Source organism: Astatotilapia calliptera, chromosome 11, assembly GCF_900246225.1.
Source record: "Astatotilapia calliptera chromosome 11, fAstCal1.2, whole genome shotgun sequence".
In the NCBI taxonomy this organism is placed as follows: Eukaryota; Metazoa; Chordata; class Actinopteri; order Cichliformes; family Cichlidae; genus Astatotilapia; species Astatotilapia calliptera.
In genome coordinates, this window is record NC_039312.1 from 7,823,505 (window position 1) to 7,843,413 (window position 19,909).

General features: G+C 40.1%; 1 protein-coding gene across 6 annotated transcripts in view; it reads left to right on the forward strand.

Moving 5' to 3' along the window:
* Nucleotides 1–19,909, forward strand: part of col14a1a (collagen, type XIV, alpha 1a) — a 172,395-nt gene that overhangs the window by 26,765 nt on the left and 125,721 nt on the right. For all 6 annotated transcript variants that reach the window (XM_026185062.1, XM_026185063.1, XM_026185064.1 and 3 more), the window contains 3 exons: nt 18,257–18,412; nt 18,584–18,703; nt 19,085–19,249. In XM_026185062.1, coding sequence (XP_026040847.1) covers nt 18,257–18,412; nt 18,584–18,703; nt 19,085–19,249 — 441 coding nt within the window. The remainder of the gene's footprint in view (nt 1–18,256; nt 18,413–18,583; nt 18,704–19,084; nt 19,250–19,909) is intronic.

Sequence of the window (19,909 nt, forward strand, 5' to 3'; positions counted from 1 at the left end):
GAGCTCGCACATAATCCCATCTCTACATCCCGAATGTATGTGTTCCAGACATCAGACAGGTTGGTTATTTCTTTGCACTCGAGCCAGCTGTGTGTACAATTTATGAGTGTGTGTTGCATTTAAGCTTGATGTTTAGTAAATACGTCAGACACTGTTAAGCATCTCTACTTGGAAAACCAAGTTGGACAGTATGACAAGTACCACAACAACTCTTGTTGTGAACATTATTACGACGATGCATTGAAGTTGGGCAGCAGAGCTACTTCGGCCAACCTAAAAATGTACAAACGACTTAACCATATCTTGCAGACTGTAAGCACAGGCTCCTCTGCACTAAATACAGACTTTGTTCTTTCCAGGAGCTTTGAATGAAACAAATTTTCTGTCTGCTCTTGGGGTGTCGTTGACTGTCTCTGGCTCTGAGCAACAGCAGAAGCTTTTCAAGGAGATTTTACCTTGGTTTGTACCTCGGTTTGTAGTTTGGAGTCTGTCCATGTCAGTCATTTGTAGGCCTGCACCCCTTAAAAGCTGATGACTCAGATCATTGGTCAGGGACTTAAAGCCTTTTTTTTCCTACAGCCTCTAAATCAACCCACTGGATTCTGCTACTCGCTGCTGGAAGATGTGAAGAGATTTTGTTTTCTCCTTGAATATCCGTTTCTAAGTTGAAGACTCTTTTGCTTTTTATCCCTTCTTTTTTTTCTTTAGTGGCATCATCTGTAGGGAAAAGCAGCAAAAATAAAACCTAATTTTCATAACAAACTGTGATGGAGCAAGGGCAGCTGAGTCAGGTGTTATATTATTTGGTAAAAAATCAGTGGAGCTGTTGAGTAATGTCAGCGAGGTTGTAACTGTGAAGCCTAATTGCATTAATCTCATTCCCAAACTCCTATAATTACTTTTGATACACCTGACATTTGATCATTTCTTTTTACAAGCGATAATTATAGCACGTGTGACGCTTTGATCATTACCCTGCTCCAAAGAAAGTGTTTTTTTTTTTTTTATCTATAACTATGAAGGCAAGAAGAGAGGCAGTAAATAAGTGAAACAGAAAATATACATACATACAAGTCAATCAGACATTTGGTTAAGTGACAGAAAAAGTGCTTAACTGTGTGAACTACACGCATGGGTGCAGTGATGTCGCAGTACTCTGCTCTTCTCGTGAATTACTGTATGTCTGGGGAAAAAAAAGTTTGTTTTCAGGACAAAACTACTTTAAACGAGGTAGCGGTCTCATTGCTCTTCCCACCAGCTAAAAATGAAAAAAACTTTATATTTACATTTGTCTCTGGAATACAGTTCTCTAAGAAATCTTTGTTGTGAATCTCCTTGTGTTAACATAAGGATGGATGGAAACGAGATGAGGGAAAAAAGGACAGATGAGGTACAACAGCAGCTCATAAAGTCTATAAATTATTCCAAAGCTAATGACACTGAATGAAAAAAACATATTCAGCTCCTTGTCAGCAGGAGCTGCAAACGGAGTTTGTCAGACATTTAGTTTCCACTTGTATCGGACAGTTTCATCTTTGCCAGCAAAAAAAAAGAGGAAAAAACACTGAAAAACAGTCTGCATACTTGATTGTTCATATTTTATTCCCACAGTCCAAAGTGTCAAAACACCAACATATGCTTTTTTTTCCATTTTTAACTTGGACTAAGAGGCAGAGCAAATAGTGTGTAATGCTATTATCCATTGAGACCGAATGACATCAGTTCAAAAGGTTGCCATGTTTGTGAGCTTGATTCGATGCCGCCACTGAAAAAAAGTCTGAGTTCATTTCAGCAGCTTCTCTCCCAGAAGAAGCACAGCTTTTATCATTCTAGCCTCTAAATGACACAGACAATTTAACTTGGAAATCCTTTGCAATATTTCTTCTCTAATTAGTGTTTTTAGGGCATCCGGTGAGTGTTAATTATGTAGAATGTCACTGTGGGGCCGCACACTCTCCTACAAATAGGGGAGGGTTGTGTCAGGAAGGGCATCCAGCGTAAAATATTTGCCACATCAAACATGCGGATCATAAGGAACATGATTTCTATACCAGATTGGTCAGTGCCTGGGTCAACAACAACCGCCTCAGGTGCTGCTGGTCAGCACCTGAGCTGGAAACTGCTACTGTTAGCCAAAGACAAAGGAAGAGGAGAGGAGGAAGGCATGTTAGGAGGCAGTGAAAGAGAAGGATACAGATGCTACACATAGGATGGAGGTACATGATCCTCTGTGGCCACCCCTAAAGAGACCAGTAATACAAACACCTATGAAATGAGGCTGAAGACTTGAGCTCCTAACACAAATGAGAGGACGAGTTAAAAGCTATACAGATTCTGCCTCCATTGTTTTTTACATGAACTGATTGCTGTGGATGATGGTTTCTTCCAAAATAAAGTCGCATGGAATCCAGCAGCCAGCAATAATAAATATTTGAGTGTTTTTTTTAGCTTAAAAAAAGCTCAAACAAATCCATTAGTTGTCCCCTGACAACTACTACAAGACAGTAATGTGTTTTCTGTGGAAATTTGCACTAAATGTTTCTTTAAAAATAATAACTATAATTTAGACAGCTGGAGAATATTAGACCATAGACATCTGTGTGTCTGTGTATGAGTGTGTGCATGTGTCTAGGTATGTCCATGACTATATTTTTTACCGATTTAGCTCAGTAGCCTGTTAGAAGATGTAAAAACAGATGTTTGCCACTCTGAAGAACATAAAGATTCAGAAGACAGTGTAACTATGAGTAAGTACGAGTGTCTTTTAATCTTTATTGAAATCTTAACCCTGTAATGTCAAATTAACCACAGTGATTTAAAAATAAATAGGAGAAAAAAAACAGTTTGTAGAAAAAAGCAAATTTATCTCTTTTGGCAATAATGTTGCAGAAGACAGACAGCCCTCCTCCTGCAGCTCTCCCCTCTTTATTTCTAATCCCACCCACCAGAGTTTTTATGGATCATCCGACCAACGATTGCTCAGAGTGAGAGTCAGTTTAACTCATTTCTACATATTATAGCGATCACTTTCTGTTTTCATATCGATGTAACTGTTCCTGTTCTGAGTTGTCAGCGTTACTAACGGTGCTGATGCCTTTCAGACCTTTTCAACTGATCTCATATTATTACCGGTCTGCTCGTTAAACGCTTGAGTGGATTTCGTACATGAAGCAATCGGAGTGAAAATCATTGAGCAGTAATGGGTAAAAGCCTCTTCGTTCCTCCACGCTAACGGCGCCTTCTTCAATAGATATTAGCTGACAGGATGTGAGTGGAGTGTTGCCTTCCTCCCTCCCTGACTGAGGCCTGGATCCAGTGCTCACACACACACAGACAACCCAAGGGACAGATGCAGTTAAAGTTGAACTCGAGGCCAATGAGATTCTGTTGACATTCACCACACTGCTAGTGTGAGACAGAGAGTCCTCTGGTATCCATCATCTCTACAGAGGGTAACAAACACACACCTGAGGAGTGAGGTTTCTATATTTACAGCCAACCTTAATTTGTCACATTAAAACGTATTTCAACTCTGACACCACGTTTAGCTCCGTGTGTGCACATCTCTATATCTTTTGCTCTGCTAATTTCTAGCTTTAGGATTCATTTAGCCTCTCTATCTCTCTGCGTCTGTGTCCACTGCTTTTTTATTGCCCTATTAGCTTCCTGAATTACTACTTATAGACTTCCACAGACTTTGTGTATTTCTCTCTCCTTTAAAAAAAAACAAAAACATTCCTAGCCTTCTTCTTTCATTTAGTCAGTCTGTGCAATGCTCACTGGACACACAAGATGTCAACTGTTTGTGGCCAGAGAGATGTGTCACCCTAATGGCACACGCCCAGAGAGATTAAGGGAAGAGGCCCAAACCAACACCGCAGATTAAAGGAGGCAAATACAGGGAAGGCATGCAGCCCGTTCAAGCACGTGCAGGCCACAAAATAACTAATAGGGAATCCTATCATTTCCTTTGAAGGCCTCTTAACATTACATCACTTCTTTCCATTTGAGAGCAAAATGAACCAAATATGTATGTCATGGTGAGAGCGTGAAAGGCTCCAAGAAATTTAAAATGGATGTTGTAGACGTGATGTGAAAGTAATGATGTGACGAATGTGAAACGCGGTTTTATTGCAAACTGGTGTGGCACATGAAGGGCTAAGAAAGGATGGGACTGAAGAGAAGTATTTAGGGGAAAACATATACGAATAAACCACACAGGGAGCTCAGGTAAACGTCCTGCAGAAATACACATTTCATCTCTGTCTGCTAGCACTTATTGTATCATTACAAGAGCTGCTTTACTCTTTACTTTGGATATTTTCCAACTACTAGATTATTCCTGCTGAAAGAGGACTAAAGAAATGTCATCTTCAAATATGCTGGATGTGCTCGGAGATGCGTGAGCAGGCCTGCACACAGTGTGTGTGTGTGTGTGTGTGTGTGTGTGTGTGTGTGTGGTCTTGTGACATAGACAGATTTTTGTCCTCCATTAACAGCAGACGTTCATGGGTGAATTGAGCTATTTGTATGATACTTGGTTAACAAGTGTGTGTGTGTGTGTGTGTGCTAATGGCACTTTAGTCATTAGTAGCAAGGACTTCTTAAGTGCAGAGGTCAATTAGAATAATTAGAGCCCACTTCCTCACAGATTCCACTGCTATAACTTCTCTTCACTCTGTCTTCATTGTGTTCTGTGGATGTGGGGTGAGCTATGACATTTTGTCTTTGCCTGTTTCTGCTGAAATACTCCGTCCTCTGCAGGTGCAATTAAAGCAGACCTGAGCTAACAGTGTTTTTAAATAGGGTGAAAATGATGCAACATCACATATTTTTACATAAACCTTAAGTTTTTTATGGCATTCAATAAGTGAAATGGGGCAAGGTTATTACCTACTTAATATGGTACCATTGCTCTAACACCAAGGACAATGACAATGTCCTTGGTGTTAGAGCCATGGTTTTGAGTCATTATTACTACATTTCTGTTCAGTCCTTGGTGGCTTGTTTCAAGTTCGGATTGCATGCTTGGTATTGCTTTTACTCTTTTGTACCCTCGGTTTCAGTTACAGTTAACACTGGTTCTTTTTCATATTCCTGTTAAATCTGCACTTTTATGTATTTACTTTCATGCTCCGCGTTTAGTTACTTCCAAGTGCCGTTACTTTTACAACTGTCGTACTTCGAGACCTCCTGCCTTCTTTCCGCTATTCTCACATGCCCTCCTTTCCTTATAATATATCGCTCTTTGTCCTTTGCAGCTGATAAAGCACATGAGACCTGTTGATTCAAGTACAGAGTTAGAAAACTGTTTTATTATGGTATACAGGCAGAGCTATAGCTATGTTTTGAATACATTTCCATGATTTTCCAGTGCCTCATAAATGGGTAAGCTGCAGTAAGGTGTCTTTCCAGAGTTTACTGGCCCATTTCCCTTCCCTTAAGTTGATGAATGTATACATTTATCACACTGTAATTTATGCCTGACTAAGACAAACTAAAAGATAGAATAAGAGGAGTGGGGAGTGGGTGGGATGGCAGACTATGCCTCTGACCAAATTAATATTTAAGCTGGTGTTTTATTGAATGGCAACAAAAATGCCTTCTTTCAGTGCAACACCCATGTCTAGAGATCTTAATGTGCATGGAGTTAAAATATAACCAGATATGATAAGAGAGTGCTATCAATGCAGAGACACACATATGTAGTTCAATAAATGTTTATATAGACATAAAGTAGAAAGAAAAGACCAAGGATAGACAAACAAGCACAAGTAGAGGAATGAGTGAGAAAGGTATAGAGAGAAAGTTTGTAGGCCATGTGCTGCTTTCCGCATACATCCAGTGTCTGTTCTGTCATTGCGTCTGTGTATTCAGTGAAGAGGTACAGAACAAGACAGTGGATTAAAGATCAAGAGGACAAGCAGCGAAAGGTCTCTGGTGGAACGACACAAGCCTTTCTGAAAACAGCTGTTGGATTTACACCTTAAAACCCAGTGGAGCTCAGTGCTTACGCTCACACAGGCCTATGGGTCTCACAGATGAATGTGAATGCGTGTGCCTTCCTGAGTGACACTGAAGGCCACTGAGCAAATGACAGGTGTATCAGTCTGTTGCGTGTCTCTCGTCTGAATAAACAGGCAAACAAAGAAAATCTTTTTCTGAGCTCTTGTGTACCATCATTTTTTTGTAAGAGAGAAAAAGAGAAAGCCTGTTCTGGGCAGGAAACCGCTCTATGGGGCAGCGCTCAAGCCTTTCCGAGCATTGAATATGAAGTTGTGCCACTGAGGTGTTTGCTATTTGTTTGACTCAATCCAGCTACTTTGTTTTCAGCCGTAGACAAAGGTCGCTTTGAAGCTGTATACAGTCGTCAGATCGTTGCTTTACAAGCTGGTGTTGTAGCTCTTTGGTGTCAGGATTTTTGGCATTAGGCATGGTAAACAACCACAAAGTTACTCACAAATAAAACTCACTTTCAGACCAATTAAATTTCCATTTAAATGTTCAAATGGTTTTTGTGCTCAGTGTTTAAATTGTTTTAGTACTTTTTCCACAGCTCTAAGAATCACTATGTTGCTGATGTGGCGTTTTAGTCATATTACATGACCTGTATCAGCAAGGATGACTAACACCCTCATTATACTGATGCAAGCTTGACCACATGAGGTAATGCTTGCTTTAAGGATGACTGTGGCATATTGGGGAAAATGCGTATTTGCCGTCTTGCCACCGGTTAGTTAGAAAGCTTATTAACTCTTTGTGTGTTCACTGTGGATGTGTATAGATGTGTATAGACAAGTCAGACAATTCCTGTCTATTACAAACACCTGTTGTCAAGGTTATTGTGGTGGAGGTGTGGCCTAGTTTCTCTGCAGGGGAGGGGTGGTGCACAGGGCTGGACTGGGACAAAAAAATCGGCCCGGGCATTTTGACTAGAGACCGGCCCACCAAAAATGTGACGTCATTCAGGGGTAAAACCGCAAAGGATTCTGGGAACTTGTGGCAAGAGGTACTAGCGCATGCAGGCTTTAAATTAAACTCAGTTACACAGCGATAAAAAGAAACACAAAAAATGGCAAGAAGCTGTTGTATTATTAACTGCAATAGCCGGTGTTGTGCCAAAAAGTGATTGTCTGCCAAAAACTGATTGCTCGTATTTAAATTGCTATAAGTAACTTGTTGGGCTATAATATGTGAAACATATGTCAAATGCATCCCTCATGGATGACATAAAGTCATCTCTCCATCTCTCTCTCCTGCTCTTTTATTTCTCTCTCTTGCTCCATCTCTCTCTGCTGCTCTTCTGTCTCCTCTGTCACAGACTTCTCCACTTTTGATGATAAATCAGCCTGGTGCAACATGTAAGGATTGGCACAATTTGTTAAGATTTTGAGGAGTTTGAGAAACTAACCTTAAGCATAAAATAAAATTTACTATCAGTAACTTCATAGCACCCGCCCAGCAGTATATAAACTCCATCATGCTAGCTAGTACGCAGTACCAGTTATTCTAAGCGACTGTAAAAAGTCAGCACAACGAAAACAAACTACAACTAAACTTGGTTTATATCTGACACAGATAGACAGCAGGTCATAACTTCTTACCTGAAGTTCAGTTCCTCTGCCACTATGACCGGCGGCCGCCTCGGGTCTCTCCTCCTCTTGCCTCCCCTTTCCCTTATCCACCTGCTGGCCTCCACCACTTGCTGATGTTGCTAAATCTGTGGAAGCTATGCCATAGCTACCGCCAAACAATTCAGTTATTTTTACACATTTGGCAGCGTCTGCCTGAAGGGCTTGTTTCTTTTTGGCCCTAATTTTTTCTGCACCTCCTTTTCTTTTTTTGTTCTTCATTTTCTTTAGTTGTCTATAAGATTGCTAAACAAGGGGGAGGGTGCATCCGACCTCCTCGGCTGTAATTGGTCCAGCCCAGAGTGGATCATGACCAATTGGCCAATCCAACACCTTTCATTATTTAAACCCTTCCAAAAAAAAAAAAAAAAAATATCGATCGGCCCATAAAAACAAAAAATCGCCAGCGGCCCACCGGGCAAATGCCCGGTATGCCCGATGGCCAGTCCAGCTATGGTGGTGCAGCAGGCTCGAGGGGCAGTGCCAGGGAGGCTGGCAGGGCAGCAGCTTCTCATCCTGTAATCATGCTCTCACCCCTTTTTTTTAGTGGAGTCACCTGGGAGGCTTTCTGGTTGTGGATGAAACAACTGTGCCGAAATGAAACTTATTGCAAATAAAAAACATCACAAACACGCTGAATAGTGCGAGTCGTGACTGGGGTTCATGGTTATTTCAAACATTGTTTACAAAGTTAGGATGGTCAAAAACACAAATATCTACAAATGCAAAGTTACTATTTTATATTGCCAGAAATATTTGCTCGTCTGCCTTCACAAACATATGAATTTGAGTGACATCCTGTTCTTAATCCATTGGGTTTAATACGATGTCGGCCCACCCTTTGCAGTTATAACAGCTTCAGCTCTTCTGGGAAGGTTTTCCACAAGGTTTAGGAGTGTTTATGGGATTCTTCTTCTTCCAGAAGCACATTCACTGTAAACCTGGATAAGTTGAATCTACTTTTAAAAAATCAAGGTAACTTGTTGCCTTATATTTTTTAAGTAATGAAGCATTAGTTGAACAAATGCACTGGACTACGTTCAATGTACTTGAGCCCCTAAAGGAATGGAAGATTTGAATGTACTAATACAGTAACTGAAGATACTTAGTTACCATGTTTAACTCAGCTTATTAAGTAAGCATTACTCCATTACCAACCGAACTAAATTGTATATTCTCACTGATCAAACTTAACTTTTACAGTTCTTGAAAATCAAAATATATCTTTCAATCAATAGAGCCAGTAAAAGAAATACATGCAACAATTTACTATTGGTGATGTCTTTGTTTCAGCAACAAAAGTAATAGAAAATGTATTCTTTACAATACTGAACTGTGTCTGTTGAAATATGGTGAATAAACTAACATGAGAAACTCAGCCCTGCAGGACACTGGTATCTTAACATCAACAAATAACAAATTTGTCTGTGGAACGGCAAAAAATAAAGAATACAGGGAGAGAACTGGAGGGTGAACAAAAATCCAAACAAAATACTACATGGAGAGCCCATACTTCCCCTCCACCTTTCTGCTGATTCTTGAGTGTTTGAAGTTTGAGTTCAGAAGTACTTTTTGTAAAAAAAACTTTGGGTAGTTGAGATGCAATGCATAGGTAAGGCCGAAGACAATGTGCATGGCCTGGGGCAGGTTCTCAACATCCATCACAACCTTGCCCCCTAAGATGATTCCCACTGAGGATGCATTGCGATGAAGGGACTGCATGTGTGGAGAAATTTTTCTTGTTCATGGAAGAGGATCTCCACTGGCACATCATTGTACAAATGTTCCTCATCATCAGTGTTGTGAAAAAAGGAACACAGGATCATCACGTCAACATGACAACACAGTGCTATAAACAGGCTCTATATGTACAAAGCTGATGTGCCTGCCCTGTCCAGTGTCCAACCACTGCCACAGAAAATCACTTGGGATAGTCAATGACAATAATAACAATAAAAAAGTAACTATTAACATATGCAAACCTTTAAATAATATGTATGGTAGAGAGAGAGAAGGGGAGGTGGAGAGAGGGGAAGGGAGGTCAAGGGAAAAGTGGAGAGGTAGTAAACAGGTGGAACTAGGGAATGGGGGATAAGAGGAGGTAAAGAAAAATCAGTTCCTTAAAAGAACTTGAAGAAGGCAGATGGATCATTGCCGAAAATGACAGGAAGCCCCTTGAGGACAAGGCATCTGACCTCCGTCACATCCGAAGTCTGGTGGAATGAAGGAGGAGAGAGGAGATCACACATTTCAAATAGAGTCAATATGTCACCCTGAACAATATGATCGCAAACATAATAAAAAGCACAACCATTTAAGTACTGGAACCCCTGTTAACCTGTTAACATACCCAGTGTCACAACAACAGTCACCTCAAGGCGCTTTATATTGAAAGTTAGACCCTATAATAATACATACAGAGAAAAACCCAACAATCATATGACCCCCTATGAAAAAGCACTTTGGCGACAGGGGGAAGGAAAAACTCCCTTTTAACAGAAAGAAACCTCTGGCAGAACCAGGCTCAGTGAGGGGCCTGGTTCTGCCATCTGCTGCGACCAGTTAGGGTGAGAGAAGGAAGACAGGATAAGACAGGATGTGATCGTTCAAGTTCAATCAAGTAGCCAACTGATTTCTATTACGTAAAGATTTGAAAATGAACTAACATTTGTTTGTTGCATAAGGTCAGGTAACATCTGTCTGTGAGACCCCTCTTTGACTTAAAGATCTCCATTAGTCTGGGACTGTGATGGTCAAGGGCCTCGTAGAACTCCAGTCTCAGGCTCTTAACAACCACTGTGCTGAACTCCAGAAACACCTAAAACATGTAAAAACAAAACATGTTCATGTTCAGATGAGTTAACCATAGTGTTATCTTTTTATGCATCAACCCAGACTGCAATATTTCTCTGTAATATAATTTTGATGAGTACAACAGAGCCCCTTTGGTGAAATCAATTTAAAAACAAAGAACTTGTGGCTATAAATTAGCTAGCTAACATTCTCAGTGAATTTATAGCTAACATTAGCTAAGGAAGTGTTGGGCGATGTTAGCTGGTTAACTACCTTATAACTTATCGATAAAATACACTAACTTATCAGTAATTAGGTTTGTTACTTCACCTATCAGTGGAGAAGCAACCAGTGTAGGTTTTGTGCTTGTTTTTGTTTTGTGACTAAACTCTGGTCATTCACCGAAGGCACAAAACGTGGGCTGGACAACTTGCTCGCTTCAGTGCAGCTAATTGTTCATGTGTGTTCGGTTCCATGTCTGCTCTGTTTCACAAGGTCCAGAGCTCCTCAAAGCCACTCTGTCAAAACTGGTATGAACTAGATTTTTGATTATATTAAGTTGTTTGAACTCAAACACATAATTACAATAAAATAGGCTAATAAAAAGTAGAACTTACTTAGAATTTATAATTAATGTAAAGAAATTACAGATGTTTAAGTAATATGCACTTGTTTCAGTAGAAGCTATTATTGATTGGACTTAAAAACACAATTACAATAAAAAAGGACATGAAAAAGCTCAGTTTAATCAAAAGTAACAAGTAATGTTCACAAATTAGACATATTTAAGTGATAAGAACTCATTATTTTTAAGTTGAATCAAAATCTGGGTTTACAGTGTTTTAGAGGTCAGACACTGATGTTGGATGAGCCTAGCTCTAATTCATCTCAAAGCTGTTCTGTCAGGTTGAGGTCAGGAGGACTCTGTGTAGGCCAGTCTAGTTCTTCCACACCAGACTTGCTCATCCTTACCTTTATGGACCTTGCTTTGTGCATCCCGAAATTGTTCCCACAAAGGTAGGAGCTGAAATGCTCTAAAATGTCTTGGTATGTTGAAACTAGTGCTGTCAGCGTTAATCTCGTTAAAATGACGTTAACGCCATAACCGCATTAACGCAGCAAATCTCCGTTAACGAGTTAATGCGGATCGCTCCGTGCGTGGGGCTACATAGTGCTAACACGTTGACGCCGTGCAGCCCTCCCACGTTAACTCCCAAACTGAGATTTGCCGCGTTAATTCGGTTTATCCTTTTAACGTCATTTTAACGAGATTAACGCTGACAGCACTAGTTGAAACATTAAGAGTTGCTTATCTAAGGGGCTGAGTCCAAATCCTGAAAAACAACCCCACACCACAATTCCCCTTCCTCCAAACTTTACACTTGGCACAGCGCAGTCAGACAAATACTGTTGTCCTGGTAGCCGCCAAACTCAGACTTGTCTGTCAGATTTCCAGACACAGAAGCATGACTCATCACTCCAGAGAACACGGCTCCAGAGCAGTGGTGGCGAACTTTACACCTCTGCATCTGACGCTTTGCATTGCACTTGGTGAGGTTAGTTTTGGATGCAGCTGCTCAGCCATGGAAACCCATGCTATGAAGCTCTCTCCTCACTGTACTTGGGGCCACATGATGTTTGGAGGTGTATAGTGACTGACTCCAGAGAAAACTGGCGACCTCTGTGCACTATGCGCCTCAGTATCTGCTGACCTCTGTGATTTTGCGTGACCTACCCCTTTGTGGCCGTGTTGCTCTCATTCCCAATCACTTCCCATTTGTTATAATACCACTAACAGCTGACTGTGGAAATATTTAGTAGTGAAGAAATTTCACAATTGGACATGTTGCATCTGAACAGGTGGCATCCTATCATGGCCCCACGCTGGTTTTAACTGAGCTCCTGAGGGTGACCCATTTTTTTTGTAGTAGTCTTCATGCCGAGGTACTTTATTTTACGCACCTGTGACAATGATTGGAACTCCTGAATTCAAAGATTTGAAAGGGTGAGTGAATACTTTCAACATTGTAATGTATCTTGGAATTTGCCTGTTACTGTTCTTACTGTAATTTAATGGAAATACAACACCACACGTATCAATGGCTAGTTGGACACTTCCTCTAAATTTAGCCAGTTATTATTTTCTAGAAAGTAAGCATTCAGTCACTTTAATAAATTTGTCTATGTCTCTTTGTAGCACATATGCTAAAGAGGTCTGTGCTAAATTATGATATATAAAACTGGCTAGCAAGGCCAGTTCACCTAACTGGTGCTTCACTGTGGTTGTCTCTTTAAATGCGATCCACACTTTCTCTCCCGTTTGGTAGAGCACTCAACAAACACACCTACACATGATCAGAGGGGGCGGAAAGGACCAGACAATGTTGAGATTAAGTGGCCTTTTATGCTACAACTTAGAGGAAATTGCCTATATGAAACATTTTGGTTCTTTATGGTAATCTGCTGGGTGGAGAAATTGATCTTATTACTATTCATCCTGAAACTATATATTGAGAAAACACCTTACATAAAATAAGTAATTCACCCCACGGATAACATTGTTTCAGTGAAGCTAATACTTTGAGTATTATAGCAAAAAAAATTAAAAATCAACTTGAGTTAAGCTGTTTGGGAGTAAGTGTCAAATTATTTGTGCAGTGAATTAGCCTCATCTTAGAGGTGAAGTGCACTTGTAAGAGTTTGTTCACTAAGGAATCAGTCTAGGATAATAAAGGAAGGGTTCTCACTGATGTGGGGACTCTCTCTGCTGCTACTCTCCATCCATCTGCATGCCTGTCACTGTCCTCAATGTTAATTCCAGACACTGAAACACAATCACAGTGACGGGGGAAATAAAACTTAACTAGAGAGAGATTGAAATGACAGCACACTCTGTCTGATCCCTGGCTAAATAGAGGTCAGCAATAAATCAAGGCCGGCTGGGAAGAATGACTGTTAATGAGAACAGAGACAGACAAAGAGAACAGAGACGACGAGGGTGGAAAAGTTTTCTAAACTACATGCGTGTGTGTTTAGATGTGTTGATAGGAGTCTCTCAATTTATCTGTTACTCTGCTGCACATTTATTACTCTCTGCATGCATACGTTTGAGTGTAAACTAAAGCTGCTTTGCTTTAGTTTATCTCTCTTTGAAGAAAGCATGTATCCAACAGTGACTGTGTTTTTAAGCCTCCATGAGCATTTTTGAGTGGCTATGTAGTGTAACAAGTGTTCCCACTAACTGCTTGTCTCACAACCCTCAGTCCTGTTTAGTCTCTGATGCTGCTCCCTGACTTTATAGCCAACAGTGGCTTCCATTGTTACAGTGCACATTTCTAATACCCATTACCCTACTCCCACACAAGTTAATCCAATTGTCTGGGAGCCACATACTTTTCCCCACAGCTCTGCAGACTCTGTGGGCTTTGAATTGTAAAACATGGTCTCGTCTTTCCCATAGACACAGGTGGGCAGTCTAATCACGCTCATGCATGCCAGTTATGCTTGGGATTATGTCCACGTGTGTGTCTGTATGTAAATAGTTTCATTCAGCACCTTTACTAACCATGTGCTTCCAAGCAAACAAGGTTTAGACTGTAAAGTAGTGGTGTGACACGGGGAAAAATGGTCTTGTGGGGTTTTTTTCAGTCTAACCTATAAAAATGTAAAATCATCACCACCACGTACAGTATTTATGTAGAAAAACTACATAAAGAATTGAAATCAGCAGTAAGCGTCTAATAAAACATGATGACTGAACATAACAGCTGCTTTAGTTTCAGGGTTCCATATGTATTTTGGTTCACCATCACACTATTCTTTTTTCTGAGCTCTATTGTACCACCACTAAAAGGTAAGCCTTTTAACGTTAAAATGTTAAAATGTAAATTTGAGCCTTGAACATCGGGTGGCTTGTTCCCATGATAGAATTGCATTATTTTTGGCCTATGAGAAAATTACTTTTACTTTACAGTGCTGTATAAAAGTCTCGATCCAGGACTAATTTCTAGTTGAGAAAATGGGAAATAGGCAGAGTGAATTACAGAAAAATGACCAAACACATGGAAATACAATAGCTAAGGCAACAGAGGCTGTATAGTTCTTACACAGTACTGTACACATGAAATATAAAAATCTAAACTCAATTGTCTTTTATAAAACACAGTAACAATGCAGTACTTCTGTAGACAGAAATGTTTACCTATATGAAAATTATACTCTGTCATAACACTTTGTATGTCATGGCAGGAGTGTCGCCCATTAGTCAGGCAGGTGGAATGAGCTTAGCAGTGAAGTGGAGAGAGGCAGTGAAGTGAGTAAACATAAACTTGGACAAAAGAAAGACTTGGCTCCACAGAAAGTGTCAATACATCTGTGACCTTTCGCTGCCCTCAGATACAGCACTTTGGCTTTTTACCTTCATTCCAACTTTGGTTCTCTTCTTTGCTTTCACTCTGTTCCCCCCGTACACACTTTGACCCACAGCAGAGGCGTTAGATGAGAAGAAAAAAGGGAAGAAAGAGGTAGGGCAAAAGAGGAGAAAAAAGACAGATGGGGCTTATAAGAAGGAGAACCTCTGACTAGCCTACTGGTGACTATCAGAGAGCATATTGAGATTATAATACAGCTACAGTAGAAACATACTAGGAGTGCTTTTTTTTGCTAGGAGAACTACGTTATCATGTCCATGAGCCTCTCAATCTGATAATGCTGTGTTGGTGATATTCCTCCACCATTGTAATCAATGTTGCCACAGAGACTATCACGTTTTTGTGATGTCACAGTTTTGCAGCTTGTGGGGAAAGACTACACATGGGATCAAATTTATCTACAGGGCTATTTCTGCCAAAAAAAACTATTAAAAGCCATTTGAGCACCTATGCGCAATTTAGAGTCACCAGTTACCTAAATAGAATAGAATAGAATGCATTTATTGTCACTATACAGTTGTACAATGAGATATAGAGCATCTCCTACTCAGTGCAAACATGCATATACAAGCTGGTTTAAAAAAAAAAAAAAGTCATATGTAATAAATAGTGTTGTGTATATACACTAACTGCATGTCTTTGAAATGTGGGGGGAAGCCGGAGGACCCGGAGAGAACCCACACGAACACGGTGAGAGCCTGGGCCTGATGGTGGAATTGAACTCAGGACCTTCTTGCTGTGAGTGCTAACACCACCGTGCCACCGTGCCGCCCTACATGGTTAATGTGAAATTAGTAGCAGTCCTAACCAGTGAATAAGTGAGATGCATAATTTCCCTTAGTGTCTGTCAGTATTCGATTACTGTTGCTTGCGCTAGGAAGTGAAAGGCAGCTTTGGCATCTAGCTCATAGTTCAGTGTAGGCCGACTGTGGTTCAAATAAAATCGAAATAAAAAATTGGTTATGTGAAAATTTAAATAAATGTATGATATTAAGTAACCTAAATGGTGACAAAATAACCTGCCCTAACAATTAAATAAACATTATGGTCAACTCAACAGAGTGCTGACAGATGTCAGCAGGAGTAATGTGAAGGACGCAGCACCCTTGATTGCTGGGTCCGATGGGTCCTAATTAACGTTCTCACCACCCTGACAATAGACGCAGGAATGACCAGCGAGCTGTACTTAGCTGTAATTACTGACCCTCTAATCCTCTGTTTACCACCTCCTGCTGGCTTTTCACATTTAACAACCCCCCCCCCCCCCCCCCCCCCCCCCACACCCCCACCCTTGGTTTCTTTCTTTCTTAACCATTAACCTTTTCCTTGCCATTCTATTTAGTTACTATAGATAATAAAAAATGAATATCTATAATTTTATGTCAAAGAGTAGCTGCTCGATTGATTTGATCTATATGTCCTGTTTTGGTGCTTATTTATGGTTGTTCCTATAAAACCTTTAACGCTAGAGTCTCTTTAAAGGCCACGTTTGTTTGTTTTGTAATAGAGTAACCTCCACAAAGATATCGATATGATCTTTGGCCTTACAACCTTTTGCCATTTTGCCGAAAGTCCCGAACAAAGCCTTCTTTTTTTCCTCTCCTTAAAACAAGGGGTATTATTCAACTCTGATATAAAATCACACTCTTTTTCCCTTGTCAAAACAATAACCTTTGTGCATTTCACGGGCACCTTTTTCAATGTTCTGCATTTGCAAGCCACAGATTGTCATCAGCTATCTCCCGACCTTGTTGTTTTCCCTTCTCTCGTTTGTCGGCCGCCTGTAGCAGATGGATGGTTCAAACAGTCAGACGCACACAGACAGCAGACAGAAGGCTCCGTCTGAAAAATTGCTTCTTGAAATAAATACCTGTGTATCGTTAGACGATGTAGCTTATTTATTAATTTTTATCTTGAGAAAGTGTTGGCTTGAATCGATAACACGGAAAGCACAGATGGTGAGGTAAGTGTAAATGTTACGAAGCATGTTTTGCTGTGTTTATAGCATTTATGCATCACTGCCACTGTTTGAATAAATACATCCCAGCATGTTTTATATTTGTTCTTTATTTTCAAGCAATTTAGCACACGCCTGTGATAATTAACATGTTAAACCAAAGACCCTGTTGTGCTTAGTTCCAAATGGCTTTGTTAAAGTTGGCAGGAGCTGAATTTTTAGTCAAAACACAAATAAATCCACATTTCCTACTGTCAGCTCTTTGCTTTATGGATTTTTCTTCAATGAGACACAAAGGTCCGACATTATGAGCATGTCGTAGATTAATAGCGATTACTTTCCTGTAGACAGGAAAGTGGTTTATGTTACAAATTTAAGTAGATATATTTCTTTTCAGGATACCAAAGAAAGGTGGATGAGCTGTTATAAATTACAATGAATGAACTGATTTCTGTGCTGTGCTTATATTGCAGTCATACTGTTAAAAAAATGCCACTCTTATGAAGTCCCTGTATTGTAAGGATTTGTTTGGAAAGAAACACTTGTGGTAGGTCTCCAGTAAGTTTATGTAAGTCTGAAGTGATGGAAATGGGCTGCTAGTTTTATAATGCTGCTGTTTCAGTCTTTTAAACCACTGGAAGCGCTTTTACTCTGCATGCCCCAGTCTTCATTTGCGCTTAAGTGCTTTTCCTACCACACTGATGGATGTGCGAGGGAGCAATTTACATTCATTTGCTACTTTGTTAGGTACAGCTGTTTAACTGTATGTTTGAGATGGTATAGATGATCGTCTGATGTTCAAATTGAGCATCAGAATGGGGATGAAGGTGATATAAATGACTTTTGAACATTGCGTGGTTGCTGGTGCCAGACATGTTGGTCTGCGTATTTCAGAAACTGCTGATCTGCTGGGATTTTCCCACAAAACCCCCTCTAGGTTTTACAGAGAATGGTCTGAATAAGAGAAAATATCCACTGAGTGGGAGTTCTCTCAACAAAAATGCCTTGCTGATGTCAGAAGTCAGATGAGAATGGCCAGACTCCTTTGAGCTGATAGGAAGCCAACAGCAAATAACCTCTCATTACAACAAACATGATGTGCATTTAGAGATGCAGAAGAGCATCTCTAACTGCACAACATGTTGAACCTTGAAGAAAATGGGCTGGTACGCAGAGTCTGAAGGCCACTCTGCGTACCAGTTCTGTCAGCTAAGAACAAGAAACTGAGGCCAAGATTAACACAAGTTAACCAAATCTGGACAATAGAAGACTGAAAAATGTTGCCTGGTCTGATGAGCCTCAAGTGACATGCAGATGGTAGGGTCAGAATGCAACATAAAAAACATTGGACACACATTGCACATTGAAAATAAAAATAATGTGGATTTAGTGGTATTATCGTTTTCTTTAATTACTAGTCTTTCTCCCTTCCTCCTTTTTTTCAGTTGACCAGTTTGTGTGTCACACTGAGGCTATTGCGGATATTGTGATCCTGGTGGACGGCTCCTGGAGTATTGGCCGACTAAACTTCAGGCTGGTCCGTATGTTCTTGGAAAACCTGGTCAATGCCTTTGATGTTGGCATTGATAAAACAAGGATAGGTGGGTCCTGGCTTCTTTCCTTCTTGAACAGATGGGTTCACCATGGGACCAATATGGCTGTTTTAGCCATGAATTAAGTTGTTTTCGTCTATCGAATTAGTTCAAGTTTGAGTGAATATTACTAGGAAATGACAAGCTGTGTGTAATTGTGTCATGTTGTTCATTTATCAGGTCTCGCACAGTACAGTGGCGATCCCAGGATTGAGTGGCATTTAAATGCTTTCTCAACTAAAGATGCAGTCGTTGATGCTGTCAGGAACCTGCCCTACAAAGGAGGAAACACCCTCACAGGTACTGACCCTCTGTGATTTTGACTTTTGTTTTACAATAGTAGATTAAAAAGTTCTTCCTTGCCATTCTCTTCCCAATTGTCTTTTTAAAAGTCCTGTTATGATCGCTACTTTCACACACTACTGTTATTCTATTGCTATTTTTACTTATCTTTGCTGAATATTTTTGAACACACACACGCACACGCACACGCACACACACACACACACACACACACACACACACACACACACACACATATATATATATATATATATATATATATGTATGTATATGTATAAAATTTATATTACTGTGTCATCAAGTATGCCACCTTACAGCTACCTGATTAATCCTTCTTCACTTACTATCCTTTTTACTCTCTACTCTTTTTTTTCACAGGTCTTGCACTGACTTTTATCTTTGAGAACTGTTTCAAGCCTGAATCTGGTGCAAGGCCTGGAATACCCAAGATTGGGATCCTGATCACCGATGGAAAGTCCCAAGATGATGTTATACCACCAGCAGAAGAACTGAGAAATGCTGGTGTTGAACTGTTTGCTATCGGTGAGATAAACTACAGATCATATTTTTAACTTATCTCCACAGTGGCAGACCTTAGTTTTTGGACTACTGTTTTTAAGGCTGGAGCTTAACATTCTAGCTAGTGTCAACTTTTTTGTTTTTATTTTTCATTCTGGACATGATTTACATGAAAATATGTGGCAGAAAGGTGTTGTTAGCTAAGGCTGGTTAGCTAGCTAGCTTGGTTACTAAGGTGCATTTGTTATATTAAAATGCATGCTGCCGCTACTCAAAAACACAACAAAATAATTGGTACTTAGAGCAGTAAAAGTATTGATTCACCCCATATATCGTTATATTGTGATTCCAAGTAGCCAGGTTTGTTTTTCTTTTTGTGTTTATGAGCAGTAGGTCTCCAGGCTTTCTGGTCCATTAAAGTTTTTTTCTTTGGACATTGGGTGCTTTTTCATTCAGTTGCAATCCTGTTCTTGTACTTGCGCATTTTAAAAAGAAGTGGCAGGGCTAAAAAAAAACCAAAACAAAACAAAAAAAAGACAGCCCTTCAACAGATCCATCTAGTGTTCACTGTAACCTCATCATTAATGGTCACTTTGAAATGGTGGCTGTCAAGAAGTCATTACTAAGGAAGGGAAACAGGGAGAAAAGGCACAGTTATGACAAATTACTCAAGATTTGAACTAA